Here is a 22,558-nt window from a genome sequence, read left to right as displayed (position 1 = left end):
TGCACCACCAGGCTCCTCTGGTGATTAAAGACTTAACAATGTTAAAGCAACGCAGCCATTTTTGAAACAAGCTGGTTTAGAAGTTCCCTGTAAGGTCAGAAGATCGGGTGAATTGCGTAAGCCACGTTTCAGTTAAACATGGATAAAACTCGGGCGGGTGGTCTTTGAGGCGAAACAAGGACATTCTACCGTTTCCCATTTTCGCGTCCTCCGGATTCCCTTAATCACTGTTGCTGTTGCTTGCAGTTAAAGCCCTGTTTGTCCTGCAAAGACCGAGATTGGTGAAACTGGTTTTAAAATCAGGAAGTGAAAACATTGGAATTACCCACAGCTGTTCAGATTGACTCGCAGTTTAACCTTCTCCCTTAAAAAAAAAAAATGGAAGAGCGAATCCTGTCGCAGAGGATGGCGTTTGACCGACTTAAATCGCCTTCCCTCTAGTCTTAAATTTCTTTACATCTCCGCCTCGGATTGTAAGGATTTAAACCACCTTAGAGGGATGAAATAAGCCTCAAGCAAGCTGTCTAGAAGCTACGCGTCCCTCTCTTTCCAATACGATTCAGAGCCCACGATTTTCGTGGGAACAACGCGCCGTGCACGGTGTTTAGAGGCTCGCCTGGCCCACGTTTTCCTAGAAATAGCCATCAGTGGTAGGAATCCCTTTGGTTAACCCAGAGAGAAGGGGGGGGGGAGCGGCGAGGGGCTCGAGAAGGCTGCCAGAGAATGGCAGTCAATTCCAACTCGCCTGCCGGAGTCCAGGAACTGAAGCTGGGTTTTTTAGCTGGGGTGATGATGTGAGGTGGGCTAAGGGAATCCAAGCCCCGCAGACTCAGTATACCTGCGCCTCTCAGGTAAACGGCTAGGGCTGCGGACGGAGGCTAGTTCGAGGGTCACCGCTGTCCAAGAACGGGCGCGACGCAACTGCTGAATGGAAAAGCGCAAGTTTATTCTGCACCAGAGTTTTCCTTGCGTTGGAGGTGTGCGGTTTTTTTTTTTTTATGTATGGTGTGTGCGGGAGAGGGAGGGAGGGAGGGAGAGACAGAGGGGAGAGACAGACAGACAGACAGACAGACGGACAGACGTTGGACCCTCCAAAATCTCGCTCACCTGCAAAGTGAGCTCTTTCGGCCCAATTATTTCATATTTTTAAATTGTCTTTTAACTTTCATATAGTTGTGGGTTTTATTTTTGGCTGTGCACCGCCCTGAGTCCCTTTGGGAGAAGGGCTGTATAAAAATTTAATAAAAAGAAAAAAGAAAAGAAAAGAAATCCTTGACATTTGAAATCTCTCTCTCTCTCTCTCTCTCTCTCTCTCTCTCTCTCTCTCTCTCTCTCTCTCTCTCTCTCTCTCTCTCTCTGTGTGTGTGTGTGTGTGTGTGTGTTTGTGTGTGTGAGAGAGAGAGAGAGAGATTTCAAATGTCAAGGATTTTTTTCTTTTCTTTTTTCTTTTTATTAAATTCTCTCTGTGTGTGTGTGTGTGTGTGTGAGAGAGAGAGAGAGAGAGAGAGATCAGTATTGGACGGAATAGGACAAGCGGATCAGAAGACCGGATGCGGTCCCCTCTGCTAGATTGCTTAAAAAAGAGATACTCCGGGAGGGAGATGCGGGAGGGGCGAGTTTTCTGGAGGGAGGGCCATGCTTTTATTTATTTATTTTTTTAAAGGACCGTCTTTTCCTCTGTTAGGCTTGAATTACCTCCACCCCCACCCCGCCCACCGTCCGCAAGGGCGCGCCAGCCAAACGGGTGGTGGCTGGTAGGGGGAGAGGTTGAGAAAAGAGCGAGGCGGTTGCAGCCGCGCTCCCGTCGGGCTGGGGCCACCTGTGTGAATGCCACCTGGTGGATGGTAGGGCGGCTTCCCGGCCCGGCGCTCCTCCCCTCTGCCTTCCCTCCCCCGAGATCGGTGACCAATGGCTCCTTCCCCCTCCGCCTAGGTCCCTGGCAGCGCGACCGGGGCCGTTGGAGAGCTTTGCTGCTGGTGGCCGCGCAGAGGGACGAGCGCGGCGGCCGCTGCTGCGAGGACTGTTCAGCCGAAGAGATCCGAAGGCGTGAAAAGAGCCAGCCGGGGGGGAGGAGAGAGAGAGAGGGGGGGGCGGCCAGCCTCAGGCCCCTCACCATGCCTCGGTCGTTCCTGGTGAAGAGCAAGAAGGCTCATAGCTACCACCAGCCCCGAACCCCCGACGGCGACTACGGCGGCACCTTGGAGAGCGTCTTGGCTCAGATCTGCGCAGGTAAGAGCCAAAAGCCCTCCGGGGAACGATTCTTCCCTCCGGCCCGCCCTGCTTGGGAGGCGCAAGGCGATGGCCTCTGGGCACCTGCTTCCCGCAGGCTGAGATCCCGGAGAAGGTCCGGGTTTTGACAGGCGCGGCTGACGGAAGAGCCGCGAACCTGCATCTCTCCCCAAGTCCACCCCACTCCCGGGTCCACTTGTCCTGGCTGAGTTGCCGCTGACCCACAAACCGGTCACGTTTGAATCGCCCGCGTCCTGCTAACCCCGATCTCTTTTAAGGATTAGTGTAGCAGACTCGTGGCGTTACAAGCGGTCGTGGGAACCCGAGTTGAAGTGCCTCGATTCCCTTCTTTGATTCAGCCCCCCACCTCCCCCCCCCAAAAAAATCCCAAATCCCAAATCAGGGATCAACAGCATCGTCGAGGGAAAAAAAAAAAACCAACCCAACGGTCGTTTCTTCTTTTTCTCATTCCTGGACAGATAGTACGGTTTCGCACCTGGCTCTCCCCGAACGGAATCTCCCCCCAGATCGCCTCTCCCCGGATTCTCAGGTGCCCGATGGGGCGGACAGGAGCTCCGATTCGGCCCCCAGCTGCGAAAGCAGCAGCGTATGTGATCCGGCCGCCGAGATGGAGGATTTTTGGAGACCGCCCTCCCCCTCGGCTTCCCCAGGTAGGGATGAAAAGAGGCGGCGGAGGGGAGACCGGGCGCTTTGAACGAGGGCGCGTTGCCGGTGGATGAACCCCGAAGTAAGCCAGTGGCTTCCCGATCCGCCTAACCTGAGACGGTTGGGTTAATTCAGAAGACCGTGATTAAAGCTGGCCATCCTACCGTATTAACAAAGCCACGAGGAAGGCTCTTTTTTGAGAAAATAATAATTATAGGTGGGTTTTTTTTTAATGGGGGGGAGGGAAGGGAGAAGAGGAGAGGGAGCTTTTCGGAGCTTACCCCGACTTTTCGCTGCGTCCTATGGCCAGGTAGCCTTTTTCTCCGTTGTTCTTGAATTGGTGGAAGTCAAGGACTCAAGTCTTGCGGTCGCCGTTAACCGGCTTAAGTTTGATCGCTTCAGCGTCGATTCATTTTGTCATTTGAAATACGGAATGAGTGGTGCTTCCGTCTTTGGGCCAGGACTACTTAAAAGTCTACTTTAAAGGGTGGTCTTGGCTTTCCTCCTAAGAGGAGCAAGTCGTTTTGAGTTCAGCGAGGCTTCCTGCCAGAGGAGCCTGGCTGGAGTTGGGGGTTGAAGCTCAGGTGCCTCCTGGAGTCCGCGAGGAAGGGAACGAGGCTTTCCCTTATCGTTCCCCAAACGGTTCCCAAGAGCGTTGCTTTCCTCAAAGACACCTCAGCCTATTTGCTTAAGTTCTGATGTAACGCGCGAACCCATCTCCTCGAAGAAATGTGTGTGTGTGTGTGTGTGTGTGTGTGTGTGTGTGTGTGTGTGTGTGTAGGGAAAGAAGACGAGACACATTGGGGCGAAAAAATGATCGAAGCACCCGCAATACAGTATTGCAGGCTGACTCTGCTCTCTGCCAGTAGTTCGATCCTGACCGGCTCAAGGTTGACTCAGCCTTCCATCCTTCCGAGGTTGGTAAAATGAGGACCCAGATTGTTGGGGGGGGGGAAACAGGCTGACTCTGTAAACCGCTTAGAGAGGGCTGTAAAGCACTAGGAAGCGATATATAGAATAGAATAGAATAGAATAGAATAGAATAGAATAGAATAGAATAGAATAGAATAGAATAGAATAGAATAGAATAGAATAGAATAGAATAGAATTCTTTATTGGCCAAGTGTGATTGGACACACAAGGAATTTGTCTTGGTGCGAATTTAAGTCCCCCCCCCCCCCTCTCTCTCTCTCTCTCTCTCTCTCTCTCTCTCTATCTATGTCTAAGGGCTAGTGCTGTCCTGGAACCCACTGCGCCACATTAAATCGGACCGGACTATCCTGGCGAAATTCCCCGGCGGGTTGGCGAGAGAAGCAGTGCCGCAGAAGGGGGGGTGGATGAGTTAGACGACGGTCTGGCGTTCCCTACCAGGAAAGCGCTGAACAGCCCAACTTTCCTTTTTTGGGGGAAAGTGACGGGAGCGGAGAAAGAAAAAGGCGCCTCTGATTGACAGGCGCCCTTCCTTTCGCCCCCCCTCGACGGCCCAGAAGAAGCCTCGACGGCGACCGCGGCTCTTTTCTGGCGACCGTTCCAGAGAAGCGCCACCTCGGGTGGCTCCTTCGGCCTTTGATGTGGCGAGACGCGGGTGGAAGCCGCGCAGCTCGCCGCTTGGCGAGGCCGATCTCTTAGCAGCCGTTTTCCCTCTGTTTCCCCCCCCCCACACACACACACACCTCCTTTTCTTGGTTTTTAACTATAAAAACAGACTTCCTCTTTTTTCAAGAGCCGGTTGAGAAGTTTTATGGCTGGAATAAGAAAAGCGTAAAAAAAAAAAAAAAAAAAAAAAAAACTCTCCGGCAGCTGAAAATGGGAAAGAAATATTTTTTTTTTTAAAAAAAAGTCCATTCCAAACTCATGAAAACGGCTCTACCATAGGAGGAGAGAAAACCTCGGTTAGTTTTATTAAGAGATAATTTCCATTAATTATGAAGATGTAGCGCGGAGAGAAGTGCAAATGGCCTGCTACTTTCCCTCCCTCCAACCCAGGCGATCAAAAATTTGACCGAGCTGGATGATATAATTGATATTGTACATGGTGACAGCAGCTAGGTTACTGACTGGTCAATATTGGAAAAGGGATGTTTTGCCTACTATTGAAGAATGGACTTTGAAGGAGGCCAGTTTTGCAGAAATGGCGAAGATATCAGCATACTTAAAAGACCGGACTCAGGAGACTTATGCATGGGAGTGGAAGAAATGGATAGATTATGTGCAGAATAAATACCAAACTAGCAAGTACCAGATAGCTTTTAGTTGAATGTTGTGTAGAAATGTATAGTACACAGGGGGCAGAATAGATGGGCGGCGAAGTATGATATAATATGATTTGGATTTGGATTTCACCTTGGGGAAGTCATGGGAGGAGGGGAGGGCTAGGGAGGGTTAGGGAGGGAAAGTGGGGGGGAAATGGGAAAATTTGTACTTGTAAAACTTTTTCAATTAAAAAAAAAATTTTTTTTGACCGAGCTGGATATTGTAAAAGTGTCAACTTTTGGCTTCGGGCCAATAAAATGAGAAACGGGGGCCGGTTCGCATATTATAGGGAATAATTTATTCAAAGCCCTTCCAAGGTGTAGTTGCAGTTGTTTTGTGAGGCGGTTTGTCTAAGTTGTGTCAACTGGAAGTAAATATCATTGGGACTAAAAAAAAAAATGCCTGTTGAATTTTTCCTGACCAGTCTTCTTCACCCTTTGGTGACATAAAAAACATGTTTCACTAAAAAAAAAAAACACCATTCCATACCTGTTTAGAAAACAAATACCAAAGTAAGCAGCTAGCAGGAATAGCAGAAAACATCCTGAAGGACTCAGTCGCTGGTTAGTGGGAGGAGCAGGTAGCATTCTGGCAAAACCATGCCTTGAAATTGATTATGTGACTCATGGGAGTAATTTTGGGGAATGAGCAAACTCCCGCCCTCCTGCTATTTTACCAGCATGTCCACAGTTTGGGTTCAAAATTTCAAAGGCGGTATAAAGTATAAGACAGCTACCAAAGGTTCAGCCCTCCAGGAACAATGAATGAAATCATTGCCTACAATTAAATCCTGAAATCCAAAACTGAAGCTGATTTATTCAGCTTCAGATTTACGGTACTTAGGCATTTGTTAGGACTGTCTCTGGATTTTATAATATGTATTTTGTGGAAGATCTGCAAAACTGAACTGGGGATTCAGTTAGTCACCAGCCTTTCACCAACTGAAATTATCAGAACAGGAACAGAATAATTTGGAAATATCTACTGAGCCTACAGAAGTTATTATTTCTTTGCCTGCAATACGAATGAAAGCCCATCATTGAAAAGTGGCATAATGGTCAGAAGACAATACAAATCTAAAGATAAATGACTTAAAAGACGATTAAATTTCCTTATCTCCCAGGCCTACAGTATTTTTTATTCCTTTGCTGAAATACAGTGCATCCTTTAATTTCTTTATAAAGTTGTTTTATCTCCTCCCCACACTTGCAAAAGATCCTTTGTTGGTACATTATGTGAGGGAATAATCTTTAATTACATCTTCATTGGTTAGCTAGTACAAAAATGAGAATTATTTAAAATTCAAGAAGGGGATGTGAATATTTGCTGCATTTCTTTTCATTTGGACTGTCTGTTCCAGAGGTCCTTAACCTTGGGGTGGGGGATGTCTGTATGTGAGGTTAATGGCCATTAAAATAATTGTCAGGATGGATGTGAACAATCTCAAAGCATACATTTCAAAAGATAAAGCTCTGGGCTCTACCCATCCATCCATCTACATCTTTATTTTCTGATAATACTTTATTGTGGGAAATACAAATCATACTTGATATTGATCCTTTGGTTTTGCATCATTTAATTGAATGAAGAAAGAAAGGAAAGGAAAGCAAGAAGAAAGAAAGATGTGAGCAGGTAGATTTGCCCTCTCAAGTCTTGATACTTGTTTTCATTTTTTTTTGGTTTCATTTTAATTGAAATTTAACTGAACCTATACTTTTTAAATTAAAATTCTCAAATTAAAAAAAAACATATATAATGTGAAGATTTTTAAAAGCCCCATCACAAAGCAGTTTAATTAATTCAGTTACTTAATAATTGCATTTAAAATGTCTAATTCAGTGTAAAGACACACCTTTCAGTTTCCAGGTGGAAATATAATAATGTATCCAATATTTCTAAAGCCAACACGGCCTCACCTGAAAAAGCTAAGCAGGGTCGAACCAGATTAATATTTGGATGGGAAGCCAGAGGAATTCTCAGGGAATTCTGTAGATTAAACCTATAAGTGAAAACAAAACAGAATTAAACCCACACAACTTAGAAATACTGGAGCAAAATAATGGCAGTTCACCTCTGTACTGTTGCTCAGAAAATTACACGGACATCCCTGTGATGTATCCACAAATGAGTTTGACTCATATATTGGAAGTGTCAATTTAGCCAAAAAAAAAAAAAAAAAAAAAGGCAAACATCTGAATTTAGAAAATCAGCAGTGTGGTAGTCAAATATCCTTGGTTTGGGTTTGCAAGAGTTGACTGTTTTCAGAGGAACCATTGAAGCAACCGGCAGTCTGACCAAACAAGCATGTTGGAGAGAAATATCAGCAACCATCCTTGTTTTCTTTGTGCAGAAAAAAAAACTCCAAATAAAAAAAGTTACAGCCTAGAATCTTTATGGCTCAAATCTTTTTATTTTGCTGCAGACAGATTGTTTGTTTATTTATTACAAAGGCAACCTCAATTGTGGGTTGTTTGGATTTGCTTCTAAACGTTCTCACTTGAAGATTTTGTATTAATGTTTTCAATATTATTAATGTTGTCAGTTGTTTGTGGAGCGTTGCTTTGGAAAGCCTATTCCACCTCCTCTTAGAAATTTCAAATCCCTAAAGTTTCTGATGATGCTGAAGACAATTGCAATTGGTTGCATTCTCAGGTTGTTTCTAGTCAAATCCCAAAATGGGAAGTGCTTTTGCTCTTATCTCTTCAAAACATCATAATTATATGGCTCATCTATCTAGAAGATGGGCTAAATGCATTGCTCAAGAAGGCTCACGCAGGCAATCATTTCTGATTGAGAGATCATTCTATCAAGAATGATAGAATGAATCTCAGTGGTTTTGCGCCAGGAAGGAAAGAGATGGAGAATTAATTTCCCTTTCATCTCAAGATTCTACAGAAAAAAAGCAGTACAGAGTTTATACTTTCGAAAGCAGCCTTTTTTTCTGACTTAGAGCAAAATACATATGGAAACTACAACATTATTGCATACAGAAACCACACTCAGGTCATGAAAAAAATTGAATTCATATGTAGATGAGTGGTTATTATGAAGCTCATTTAAATATGTGAGGAGAGATTGTTCAGAATTATTATTCATTGTCTACAGGAGTGTTTAATTTTTTCACTGCATGTTCTTTCTGATAGAATGCTTTGTGTTTATTTGGAACCCTAGATAAATGAGAGAGTAGTTGTCATGAAATTGCAATGTAACATTGGTAAAGCAAATTTCTCTTCCCTTCCCTTCCCTTCTCTTCAGTTTCCTTCCCTTCCCTTCCCTTCTCCTTCCCTTCCCTTCCCTTCCCTACATATGAATTCCCTTCCCTTTCCTTCCCTTCCCTTTCCTTCCCTTCCCTTCAGCTTGGGAGTGTATGAGCTTTTTAGTAAATGTCTCTACTCTATTTGTATCTTACAGCTTCTGAGCGGTCCATCTGTCCATCCTTAGATGAACCTTCCCACTTCTCCCTGCCCCTGAAACCCTACACATGGAGCAGCCTGGGAAACACTGAACTGAGACATTTGGTACAGAACTGCAGGCCTTGTTCAACTCTGGAACGTGGTCTCTTCTGTGAGCGAGGATCTGAGCCTGCTCTGTATGCCTCGGAGCGTAACTCAGCCCTTGGACTCTATGGTGACTTTGGCTCTCCTGGACTCTTTGAGCGGCCAATGGCAGCCCCTGGGATCTTTGTGGAGACCCCACCTGGACTGCAACCCGAGAAGAGTGCAAATAGCATCAAATTGGAATCAGAACTCCTCTGTCGCCCTCTGTTGCTCAGCAGTGGCTCCTACAAATGCGTCAAATGCAGCAAGGTAGGAATTAAATTCTATTTTGGAGGGGCCAGGCCAAGGATGGGCAAACCAAAAGGCAAGGGTGGTCAAAAGAGAGGTAGATCAATGATCTGAAGAAGTGATGGGAGGTGGGAGTCAGAGTGTCACATGACTTCCCCCGACCTTTTATTGATCACATGATTCAAAATGGTCTGATGTATCAGGCCACAAATTTATTCTATTATTTCTTTTTGCTCAATGATTGGTCAGATGCCTATGAGAAGCTCACAGCAGGGCATGAAATCCAAGTCACATTCTCCAATATCTATTAAAAAAAAACCAAAATCTAGTATTGTGATTCTGATTGTGGGTTAGTATATATAGCTATGATTATGAGTCACCATTAATATCTTTTTCCTTATCTGAATGGATTCTTCATAAATATGTTCATCACATGCTATGTATCACAAAAGGTCTACTATCCTTTACATAAAGCAATCCAGTTTTCAGTTGAACTAATTAGCTGATTGACTTGTGTTATGGATCACAGGTAATATTTTTTTTAAAAAAACTTGTCACCTGGATGTATAGAATAGTTTAAATTGGGAATCCTTGAATGAAACCAGCCTTAACAAACCACTAGAATACGATTCCTGGGAAAACAGCATTTATTGTCAACAGCAAACCACTTCTTAAGAATCCTTTCTAAACTCATGTTGTCCTTTGGTTATTGCTCGGTGGTGTCACCAAGGGAAATCCTTGGTCACACAACTTCAAGGGCCTAGAGTCAGAATCTGCTGTGAGCTTTAGCCTTGAACACTGATGGGTTCCTTCATTCTTTGTTTCTCAGGACTTCTCTACTCCGCATGGCCTAGAAGTGCATGTTCGTCGTTCACACAGTGGCACCAGGCCCTTCGCTTGTGAAATGTGTGGCAAGACATTTGGACACGCCGTTAGCTTGGAGCAGCATAAAGCTGTGCACTCCCAGGTGAGTGTGCAGGAGGAGATGACTCTGGGGGGGGGGCGATGATGGAGTCTCCAGGTGGCATGAGGATGGTCAGATGGGCATTCATTCTGAATGATTCCTCCAGTTGAGCTCCAGTTGTAGCTCATCTGGAAAAAGATCTATTAAAAAGTCAAGTAAGAGATCTTTCCTACATATTTGTAGGAGGCTGCTAAAAGATACACTCCATCCATGGCAGATTTCCACATAAAGACCAGAAGTTTGTACAACTGTTATATATGGCATAAATTGTGACATCAGTCCAATCTCTAGATAAATTGAATACCTTTTCCTACTATTAGCAATGGAGACATTCTGGGATGGCCAAGTGCTCGAGATGATAAGATTGATCCTCTCAAGACTTCTGAAAGTTACCAGGTTGGAAATTGCTGCTGTCTGTGATTGAGCAATGTCTATAGCAAAAATGTAATAATAGTCACTGCTTGAAAAGCCACCTGGTTCTCAGTGTGCTCCTCATAGAGAACTCTTATGCCGAACCCTTTTGTTTTTCCATGCAAATATTATGACCCGAAGAGCTGAATCCTTCAGCATTTCAGCCAAGTTGGATGGCAGTGTATGGACTTATCCCCATTCAGAACTCATCCATTCTTTCCAGGTTCTGTAATAACAAGGATCTGGGAAAAGTTTTAGATGCAGGCATTGCTGGGGGCAAAGCAAAAGAGAGACAATGAGGGGAAATCAGTGTGTCTGTCCCCATCAATAGCATGGCATTTTTCTCACACATCTGGCTTCTAAAGCTCATTTTTAGAGCCATTCACATTTTCCTCTCAGCTAAGTAATTTATAATCCATTGCACTGATCCAGGACTATAGGCTCTGCTCCTGAGGCCAAGGTGAAGCAGCAAATCCCAGAAGAAAAGTGTATGAAATTTAGGGAAGAAGAAGGTGAAGTTGACCAGGCTTGTGCATCTGTGGTGGGAACCGCAGGCTGGTTCTTCGCTGTTTCCAGGGCAGCCCTGCAGGCCAGATCTAAGCACTCTGCCGGCTGTATCCTTTCCACGGGCCTTGAGTTTCACACCCCTGCTCTACCAGACACAGTAGAATTTACTAGAGCAGAGGCCAGGGCTCGTAGTGGAAAAGAGAGGTCCTGCTGTAGACTGATGGTTCTTACATGGGATGGGAGGTTTCCTTCCATTTTCCCAAAACCCAACCCAATTTACTATACTTTTCAACACTTAGACAGGCTTCAGTCTGCATCAGCAATGGGCGAGCTAAGAAATGGTGGCCCTTTGTGAGAACTTGTTCTCTGCAAAAGTTAAGTGAGGTATGGGGAGGGAAGTAGTGTGGATGAGTTCTGTATCTAGGTACACACTACTGGTGAAATCCAAATGTTTTTTACTACAGTTCTGTGGGCGTGGCTTGGTGGGCCTGGCAGGGGAAGGATACTGCAAAATCTCCATTTCCATCCCACTCCAGGGGAAGGATACTGCAAAATCCCCATTCCCTCCCCACTCCTGGGGGGAGGACATTACAAAATCTCCATTCCCGCCCCACTCTGGGGCCAGCCAGAGGTGGCATTTGCCAGTTCTCTGAACTACTCAAAATTTCCACTACTGGTTCTCCAAATTGCTCAAAATTTCTGCTACCGGTTCTCTAGAACCGTCAGAACCTGCTGGGTTTCACCCCTCGTACGCACACTGTTGCCTGTATCTAGAAAGAAGATGTGAAAAGCTTTTAGATGGACTAATATGATAGTTTGGGCTGCCACGTGGAGCTTGTTTGAGTGCAACAACTACCAATCATCAAACCCCATTGAGATATTTCTATTATATGAAAACTGGAGTTGTTGGGAAAAGAATTTTAGGCTCAGGATGGTGATTAAAAATAAATGATCAATTAACTGAAATTCAAATTTGGTTGCAATTATTTCTTTAATACATTAACTAGGATTCTTTTTTTAAGGAAGCACAGCATACAACTTTTTATAGGATAGCTACTTCAATAATTAAGGGAAAACAGCTATATGTGATGCAGGCCAATAAGGGGAGAAGATCAAAGGAATTATAGAGGTAGTCCTTGATTTATTACCACAACTGAGCCCAACGTTTCTGTTGCTAAATGAGATATCTGTTAAGTGAATGTTGCCCCATTTTACGACCTTTCTTGCCACAGTTGTTAAATGAATCAGTGCAGTTGTTAAGTTAGTGACATGGTTGTTAAATGAATCTGGCTTCCCCATTGACTTTGCTTGTCAGAAGGTCACAAAAGGTGATCACATGACCCCAGATACTGCAACCATCATAAATATGAATCAGTTGTCAAGCATTTGAATTTTGACCACGTGACCATGGGGATGCTGAAATGGTCATAAGTATGAAAAACGGCCATAAGTCACTTTTTTCAGTACCTTTGTGACTTAGTTCAAAGTCACAAAACAAACTGTTGTAAGTTGAGGACTACCTTAGTGGCATTTGAGCCCCAGGGTACCTTCTTAAAATATCACAGAACCTGAAACTGAAAAGTGAAGTTTCATGGCGAAGGGGAATGGGAGAAATTTCCAACTAATTGTGGAAAATGGTATTATTCCTTGTTTCTTCCTTGATTTTATCACTACTGCTTCCCATCATTTTCATAAGAACCTTTGAGAGATCCAGTTCTTCTTTATAAGGGTATATAGGAAAATATGAAGAAAAGAAAATCCATTTCAGGGAAAACTGCATTTTTATTTAGTTTATTTAATACAGATAATACATTGCCATAGATGATTTTCAACTGCATTACAAGGCTGGTCAGTCAGGGCTTTTTCTCATACAGTTTCATTTTTTATACTCTGCATTTACACTGCCTGAGCAGCATATTTAATATAAACTTGATTTTTCCTACATTCTGGATTCTGTTCAGATATTTGCATAAGGTCTAAGACACATGAGGGAGGCTTAAAAGTGCTTCTCATCACCAGTGTAATAATAGACCTTCCAGTTTAATTTCCTAAGTCCTTGTGGTTCAGCTTCTTCAGATTTGCTCCAAGGTGATAAACAGTTTTCCACAATCTGTTGCCTTCTGTTTTGGATCTACTATTTTCACGATACTAACTGGAAATTGAGAGTTGTAGCCAGTGGTGGGATTCAGCCAGTTCGCACCACTTCGGGAGAACCAATTGTTAACTTTCTGAGCAGTTTGGCAAACTGGTTGTTGGAAGAAATCATTAGGGCAGAGAACCGGTTGTTAAATTACTTGAATCCCACCACTGGTTGTAGTCCATGAGAATGGCTGGAACTTGCTTGTGACCTAGATGACTGCTCTTGGAGAGGAAGTTCTAGATTAGATTGATTTCCATTATGGACTGGTAGACCTAGGCCTAATTATTGTAACTAAATCTTGCTTTCTCAATAAACATCCAATTTAGACTTGAAGATAGGCTGTGGGTGGAAGGTATATGGTTTAAAGCAATCTGAATTGAGTTTTCATGCCTGTTACTACCCATTTACTTCAATGGGAGCTTGTAGGCCTTTTCAAATTACAGATTTGGGTAGCTTGACCTAGATGAGGACATTATAGGTAGGGTGTACCAGGGGTGAAATCCTCCCAGTTCAGACCGGATCGGGCGATCCAGTAGCGATTGTGGCAGGTGGTTCGGAGAACCGGTAGTGATGGCGGTGTGAGGCTCCGCCCACCCGCCCGGGTGTCATTTCTTCCTGGTTTTAACCAGGAAGTAATGTGTTTTTTACTCTCTGTGCATGTTCAAAAGGTTTTGAGCATGCACAGAGGGTCTGCGCACGCATGTGATGCATGGCATGTGCACTTCCAAACCGGTAAGGAAGGTAAGTAGATTTCACCCCTGGAGGTGTACTGTTCATTTGTGAAAGAAAGTCTTGCACTGAAGCCAATCATGTGATTAATATCAGATTTTGTAAAAGGGATGTACAGCATAAGTCATACTGGAAAGTAATATATTTTCCCTACACCTTTCACAAGTGTTTTGTTTGTTTTAACATCTGGTTACAGCAGTATCACCTTCCTTCTTGGCTTTCCACGCAAGCTACGCTTGTGGAAAATTTTCTTTGTAGCTCTTAATGCACAAGAGATATTTAGTTTTTATGTCTGGGTAGCCTGTCCTGAGATTTCTTTGGGATGAAAGTATGATCTATGAATTTCTAGAATTAATAAGCAACCAGTCAAACAATCAATTGGTAATTCTGTTCTATTTGGAGAATTTTACATATAAAAAGAATCTGAGCCTCAAAACACCTCCATTTGTCGGGTGAGTCAATTATCCCCACCAAAACAGCAAACCCATCAGATTGTTCCTTCGTGCTGTTCACACGAAGGCAGTTTCCTTGGGCTGCAAGTCAAACTTTCCAAATGGCAACCCAGAGAAGTGAGATATCTGTGCAAATGCACATTTCTTCCAAAGCAGAAGCATTTTAAGTTTTTAAAAATCAAGTTTCTGCCATTTATTGGATTTCTTTTTCTTTTTCCCAATGCAACCCCAGCTAAATTTCAGGCAGTGAGGTGTAGGCCGAAGCAGGGTTTCTCCTGGACACAGTGGATCTTTCTGTGAAGTAAAAATGTCTTATGGCAATTAATTTTATAAAAAGGCTAATTGATTCTTCCTGTTTATGTAGTTTATTTTAGAGGTTTGTTGGAATTCATTACTTTCTGTAGGGAAACTATCTTGGTGGGAGAGTTTCCTGAATATTCTGAAATATGTCCAGACTCAGATTGTGTTCCATTAGTTGGTAGCTAGGCTGATTCTGGAAATTAAAGTCCATATATCTTAAAGTTGCCAAATTTGAGGAACACTGTACTAGCTCTGCTTAGTTTAATTTATTTTTCCAAAGTTTAATTATTTGTAGATAATTTATAAATATATTTATACCTGGATCAGAGATAGTGAGATAATTAATTATCATCTATTTTAATTATTTTTTCCCCAAAAGTATTCCAGATCATTAATAATATTTCTTAATTCTTTCTTCCACTAAGATTCTTCTTCCCTAGTTCTTTAAAACTGTACACTGTAGGAATTTGTTTTACAAAATAGATTTTTAAATCCACTTTTGTTATGTTGTGAGTCAATTAATGAGGATAAGACAGTTAATATTTTAGCTGTATTGCTGTGCCTTGTATAGTTCACTAAAGTCTGTTTTCGTTTGGCAGGAACGCAGCTTTGACTGTAAGATCTGTGGGAAGAGCTTCAAGAGATCTTCTACTTTATCCACACACCTTCTCATCCACTCTGATACCCGGCCTTATCCATGTCAATACTGTGGAAAGAGGTTCCACCAGAAATCTGACATGAAGAAACACACTTTCATCCATACAGGTGAAGTCTGCATTTTCATCCAGCTTCATAGATTTTCTTAGTGGTGGGATACAGTAAATGTATGGTCATTCATGTACCCCACTAGTTCCTTTTAGGTTTTTTTCTCTCTCTCTTCATAATCATCATCTCTTATCCTCTTCCTCTTTCTCTCTCTCTCCATCTACCATCTATCATTAATTTATCTCATCCCTCTTTCCCTCCCTCCATCCATTGTACCAATTTTCTTAGTAAATCAGGATGGAGAAAATTTTAGAACCAGTATATCTGCTAGTATTAATTCATTTCAGAAAGATGAATAGAGTTGTTGATTGAAATAGAAGAAATCTTATACTAGAGGTTGATAAGACTTAGCATGTACATGAAAATATGTAAGATAGGTATAATTTGTTTCTATAATTAATCAGTTAGAACAAAGTAATTTGTGTGTTGTTTTTAGGCACTATGTTAATCATCATAACTTTTCTATTGTTCTTAGCACTAATCAAGATATGGGAGAAGTTAATGGAATATAAAATATCTGCTAATTGACCTTCTCTTCACTCTAATTTTAGGAAGTTATGGTTTTCAGTAGCTAGAGAGAAGGGCTAAATTTTAAATGCAGGAGGAATGTATCACTGCATCTCCTATATTTATATTCATTGAAAAGTAATAGATTTCTGCACGCCAAAATTCTTCCAAAAGCGTAGGCTCCATAATTAAGGAAATAATTCCTGATCAGATATAAAATTCACCAGATGACCTTGGAGAAGTCATCACTTCAACTTTGTCTATCTAGCCAAATGTTCATGTCTCAGACAATCACCCTTTGTCCTGCTGTGAAAAAAGTGAGGCATCTACCTTCTGCTCTGGATACCACTATCCATTGTACTATAATAGCAGGAGATAAGGGCTACCAAAAAAAAAGCAAAGGAAGCCATTTCAGTAGTGTAAAAATAAGGTATGCTATAGACCAGGGGTGTCAAATTTGCACCGTCACGTTGTCATCACGTGAAGTATCGTGACTTTTTCCCCCTTTGCTAAAATGGGGGTGGGCGTGCCAGTGCGTGACGCATCCGACCAATAAATGGAATATATTGAAGCCACAGTATATCCATAGGAGCCCTTATTATAAAACGGGGGACATTTTTCCTGTCTCAGCATGAAGATTTGTTTTCATGCATTTTTCAAGTATGAAGAACATTTGCATTTCTTCTTTTTATGATGAGCTACTCCACATAAATGCATCCTTATATGATAATCGCAACAATTATATACTACCATTTGATATTGCTTTTCATGGCTCCAGTAATCATGAATATCATCATATCATTCTCTAGACTGGGCCATACACACATTCAGTATTATAAGTTTGTCTCATCATAAAGGCTAATTCATAATTAAATTCTAAAATCAAATAATCAAACAAACAAACAAATGTGTCATTTCTTCCATACTCTTAGTCCGGGGAAAAAGGGGACACATCCTATTTCTATGAAAAGGGAATAAAAATTATTGATATCATTTTCCTAGAGTGAAAAATATTACTTTCAGAAAATGCTAAGAATGATGATTAGAAGAATTAGTTAGATTTATCTTCCTTAAAAATGTTTCTTGTATGTAAGCTGCTAATAATACCAGTCTCTTTGAGACTTTGTAAAATGGGAGATTTTCCTGCTCCAGATACCAGGCAAACCATTGTCTGCTTAGATGGGTTTTGTTACATTGTGCTATCTGGTATTAAAAGAACTAGATCCAAATTTAGCAGCATAGGCAGCATCTATATGAAATGAAATGACTTTATTTTAATAATTGATTAACCCCAGATTAAAGAAAATCACATATAAATAAATAAAATAAAGCAATAATAATAATAATAATAATAATAATAATAATAATAATAATAATAATAATAATAAGCATCACAGATATAAATCTCTTAAGAAATGATCATGGATTTTAGCAAGAAACCACATCTGTTTAATAACTAAAAACTTTTAAAATCCAATCATCCTGTGTTTATTGACAACAGCTTTGCGTGACTGTTTGGGGCATACTTATATATCAGTGGTGTCAATTTGAAAAAAGGTGATGCTGATATGTGGCTTGTGAGGATAATAATACCTTGGCTGCCCCTCTAACAGGTTCTAAAACACGTAGCAGTAGTCAACAGCCACAAGAGTAACCTCTTCTACTAGGTGAAATATGAGCAGGTTGTAACTTTCAGTGTGCGTGTGTGTGTGTGTGTGTGTGTGTGTGTGTGTGTAAATTTCTTGGTAAGGTTTTTCAGAAGTGGTTTGCCATTACCTTCCTCCTAGGACTGAGAAAGTGTGGCTAGCCCAAGGCTATCCAGATGACTGTGTCTAAGAAGGAACTAGAACTCACAACCTCCCAGTTTCTAGCCTAATGCCGTAACCACTACATCAGATTGGCTCTTTTCTGTCTCATTGTTTGTTCTGAAGTTATTTATTTAGTTTTTTCCCCAATGAAATAACTTTAAAACTGTGTGTGATGATGGACAAAGCGGCATAAGCTCAAAAAACATTTTCTCTTTTGATAAACATAGAAACTAAGGCAATGAATAATGGAGACAGATGAAAAATAAAAAAGATATTGAGATTTAAATGAATGTTTTTCACAGGCATTCTGGCTAATATAATCTGCACTTATAGCTGTTATAAGTACAACCTGATCCTTTTTGCATTTGGGAGTTCATTTTCGCTGGCAGAGAGTTGCAGGAGGGTGTTGTGGCTGAAAACTCGGGAGCCCATTTTCTCTGGCAGAGTGCTCAGGCACTCTGCCAGCGAAGTGGCAGAGTGCACAGGTGTCCCTGACACACGTGATGTTGAGCTGGCCGTGCCCACCATAGCCACGCCCACCTGGCCCCCCGAGGTCAAACACAATCCTCATGTGGCCCTCAATGAAATCGAGTTTGACACCTCTGAGCTAGAGTATCTATAGTTGTTAAGATACTTTCAGAAAAAGATTACAGAATAGGTTGTCAGTATTATCTGAGGGCAGGCCTTAGCCACATAGTACCTGCTTCTCCCTAAAATGGCATCCATTAAAAAAAAAAACATTTATTTGGACCGAAATTGTATGAAATCACCAAATCATGAGATTTTTGAGCAGGCTTGCATAAGACCTCATGAAGACATACATTTTTTGAAGAGGGTTGAAAGTCTTGATGAACAAACTGCTGAGGAATTCTATTCTTCTTGTCTATGGCACTTCAGCCATAATTATTGGAAAGGTCAGTGTTGGAGTTATCAGATCTGCACTTCAAACATCCAGATGTTCATGAAATGGCAGCAAAAAGTTAAAGTTCGGTGGAGAGAGGTTTTTCCACGGACTGGAGGGGGTGTGATTGTGCATATAGCCTGCATCCCACAGATGGGGCTTTGCTTGTTTGCACGGCCCAGTTTCTGGCATGCCGTGGCCCGGTGCCAGTTCACGGACCGTGGGTTGGGGATTCCTGATTTAATTGATTCCACTAACAATATCTTCCTTTCTAGAAGAATTTTATCCTTCGTATTTCTAGCCAGAATATCTAAGACTGAATACCCAGAACATAAGACTGTAAAATATCTGTATCTCCTTTTTAAGTTAGTTTGATAGGGCTGCTGTATTATTTTTAACTTTGCGTCCATCTTCTCATTCTTTTCAGGTGAGAAACCCCACAAGTGCCAGGTGTGTGGCAAAGCTTTCAGCCAGAGCTCAAACCTGATCACTCATAGTCGGAAACACACTGGCTTCAAGCCCTTCGGCTGTGATCTGTGCGGCAAAGGCTTTCAGAGGAAGGTGGATTTGCGGAGACACCGAGAGACACAGCATGGCCTGAAATGAGAACCTGGTGGACTCTGGAATAACAACACAAACACTATGTCAGCAAACTTCCCTTTTCTCCTTGTGGGCTGCCCGTGTCCTGCCTCTGTCTCTCTGGTCTGATCCTTGAGATCACTTCCTGCCCTATTCTCACTAAATAGGAAGTTGGGAGGAACTTGGTGAGAGTTTTACAGAAATTAACTCAAAAGGCCTTGGAATGAACATGAAATGCCAAGCCTAAAGAGGTGGGGAGAAGCACCTTTTCAGAATTAAATCCTGGACTAATAACATATGTATAGTATCTGTTCCCCTTTCACTCACACCTTGTGGCACAAAAGGCCCTATTTGGATAAGCTACTAGCATCTGTGAACTAGAAAATTATTTTTCCCAAGGAAACACACAGTCTGCGTTGGTTTCCTGGAAGTTACGTAATTTTCTGGGTTGCCCAAACTTTACATGGTATATAATCCCACAAAGGGGTACGATAAAGGAGAGTGTGATTTTTGTTTTATACCATTTAAGAGTTAAAACTTCATGTTTTCATTAAATTATTATTATTATTTTGCCTGGGAATTTTAAATTGACAGTGGAGGGAGCAATTGTATTTCCCACTCCGTCAGGCAGAAAGTACCTCAAGGGATGGTAAAACCCATAATTGAAAAGAAGGTCCTGTCCAGTGCTACAGTGATGGGAGAAGATGTGAAGCCTTGTGCTGTCAATGTTGTAGCCATTGAGTCAGTTCCATCTTTCTGTCCCAGCCACATAAATATTCAAATATGTGTTTTTTAAAAAAGAGAGAAGAACTCCGTGAATTTCTCTCTTATAGCTCATTATTAAAGTAATGCAACGAGCCTATTAAAGTGGGTAAAGGAAGTCAAAAATGTCAGTGGGAGTCAGAGGAAAAAGTTTATATGTTTTTCTACGTAGCTCACCAACCAACCACAAGCAAAGTGTTAATATCGTTGTACTGTCCGCCTCCTCAAAATTGCAGTGGAAGATCCTACTAGGCCATTTCTGTGGGTTGATCCTGACCATTTTTTTAGACTATTGAACACTAGTGGGGGCCTGAGGCAACGTTTTTTTCCCTAGAGGAAGAGCGATTCCCCACTTCAGCCTCAGTTTTATGGTGTCTGCAAGGGGGAAATTAATATTGGGTGCCTCATGAGGCAATTATGTAATTTGTGACATTTATGTGATGATGTCATGATGTGTGCGATTTACACCATGGGTCTTTACTAGAAAATGCATTTTCTTTTCCTCACAATCACTGCTGGTGTAGGACCCTGGGATTAGGAACCAGTAATTTCTTATTTCCTGCTGCAGTTTTCTGGTATTTCCAATTTGCACCTGTAAGAAGATCTCTTGAAACAACAAGTTGTTGTTGTTGTTGTTGTTTTTGCAGTATCCATTGTAAGTGAGTCTCCTTTTTGGTTCTTTAATAGGATTGCCCTAAAATCAAAGTTGAAAGACCCATGATGACACCCTTTACAGATTAAGATACTGAATGCCTTGAATTATGGGGAAAGAAATATGCACTCAAAGCAGGCAAGATCATCCGTCTTTTGGTCCTCAGCTGGGCACCAATGTAAAATAGGGGTGCTAGCCTGCAGTACTACCCTAATGCTCTGTTCCACAATCTTATCTTGGATCAGTTTTATTTACTGCGGTATCCCTATGCCATGCATTGACTCTTCAGTAATGACTATCAAGGTGGGAATTTGAGGGAACATGTTGTCTCAGTGGTGTCCTTCAAAAGTTTGAATCTACCCAGTGAAGACTGAGAGTCATTCTCTGTACACATGTTGCATACGCTCTGTACACATATGTGTGTGAAAATAGTCTGTGTTTTTCAGGCATTGGAAAGAACACCGTTTATGAAGAATTGCAAAGAAGGAACTTAAACATAAAGCAAGCAAGGTCTTAATGCTAGGTATTTTAGAGGGAAATACCTCTAATAAAATTTCTACAAGGGAAAGGAACAGGTAGGGAGAGTGACAAATTTCCCTTCCTAAAATGGCACTGGAACTTTGCAGTTAAGGATCACAGAGGCAAGAAACAGCCTCCATCTCAGCTCTGCATAGCTAGATAGTTCATAGCTGACCATCCTTAATCACAATGACACCAGAAAGACAAGACGTATCTTGTGACAGGATGGTGCGAGTTCTGCCTTTCTACAGTCATGCTGTGACATCACACAGAAGAAACAAAGGGCGGCTTTGTGTCACAACTTCAAAATGCATGTACACAATTCCTCATTTGCCCCCAATTTTCCTTACCTGTGTATGGGACAGTTCGTTTTGAAGTAGTTCCAGGTCAAAACAAGAGTTGCCTTAACTAATCCTGGCCATACCTCACTATGAGAAGGGAAGAAAGGGCGGGGGGGGGGGATTATTTTACTTTATAGATAGGAATGTAAAGTTTTTTTTGTGTAGATTCTACAATGTGTCTTATGTTCATTAATTCATATTTATTCAAGTGAAACTTAAATTAATAAAGTTCTGAGGATTCTCAGGAGTTGTATTTATTTCAACACAAAGAGTTAACCAAGTGTTCTGCATCTTAAATGGACTTCATTGGAGTCACATCCAAGAATATAGGAAGAACAATGTATTAGTTTTACTACGGTATGTAAATTTCTAATGGGTTTTGTTTGGTAAGGCAATATAATAACTGCACATAGAATATATTGCTTTACACCTAGAATCAAAGTGTGCTCTATAGCAGGGGTCTCCAACCTTGGCAACTTTAAGCCTGGCGGACTTCAACTCCCAGAATTCTCCAGCCAGCTTTGCGTTGAAATCCACCAGGCTTAAAGTTGCCAAGGTTGGAGACCCCTGCTCTATAGTCTGCAAGTGAGAGTATAAGATTCTGAACCAAATTTGGAGATGTCTGTTGAGATTCTCAGTCATCCAGGTCATGGTTGTCCCAAAGAGCCTTGGTAGTACAGTGGTCTAAGGCACCCTGTTATTAAGCTGTTATTAAGACCAGCTGCCTGCAATTACTGCAGGTTCGAATCTCGCCAAGGCTCAAGGTTGACTCAGCCTTCCATCCTTTCTAAGGTAGGTAAATTGAGGACCCAGTTGTGGGGGCAATAAGCTGACTTTGTATAAATATACAAAATAATGAAGGCTATTGCTTAGCGCATTGTAAGCCACCCTGAGTCTCCAGAGAAGGGCGGCATATAAATCAAATTAAAAATTAAAAAATTAAATGTGCTTTTTTCAGGAGGCAACTGGACTTTCTTGTTTTTTCTTTTGAAGACATTTTGCTTCTCATCCAAGAAGCTTCTTCAGCTCTGACATGAAGCGAAACGTCTTCAAAATTGAAAACAAGAACATTTTGGGGACAAATTTGGAGATATTCACATAATGTTTGTGAGAGTCCACTACAAATATTGTAAGAAAATGAGCCTCAATTCATGTTCAAGTACTTGAAATGCTCTGTGTTGTATATATTCAGGAGATTTCACACATAATCTGTAATCCTTGCCCATAGGGGAAGGAAAATAAACTACAGAATTCAGTAGAACTTACACTTGGGTAGGTCACTGAGTTC

At 41.9% G+C, this 22,558-nt stretch overlaps 1 protein-coding gene across 1 annotated transcript; it reads left to right on the top strand.

Moving 5' to 3' along the window:
* The first annotated feature begins 1,426 nt into the window (after positions 1-1,426).
* GFI1 (growth factor independent 1 transcriptional repressor) lies at positions 1,427-21,515 on the top strand. The gene is made up of 6 exons (XM_034437235.2): positions 1,427-2,229; positions 2,709-2,900; positions 8,560-8,954; positions 9,763-9,900; positions 15,036-15,201; positions 18,845-21,515. The coding sequence occupies exons 1-6, from the start codon at positions 1,842-1,844 to the stop codon at positions 19,021-19,023; spliced, it is 1,458 nt and encodes a 485-aa protein (XP_034293126.2). The 5' UTR covers positions 1,427-1,841; the 3' UTR covers positions 19,024-21,515.
* Positions 21,516-22,558: the final 1,043 nt, after the last annotated feature.

This window comes from Pantherophis guttatus, chromosome 3, assembly GCF_059756535.1.
Source record: "Pantherophis guttatus breed Tessera chromosome 3, ASM5975653v1, whole genome shotgun sequence".
Taxonomy (NCBI): domain Eukaryota; kingdom Metazoa; phylum Chordata; class Lepidosauria; order Squamata; family Colubridae; genus Pantherophis; species Pantherophis guttatus.
This window is presented reverse-complemented; position numbering and strand designations above follow the sequence as displayed.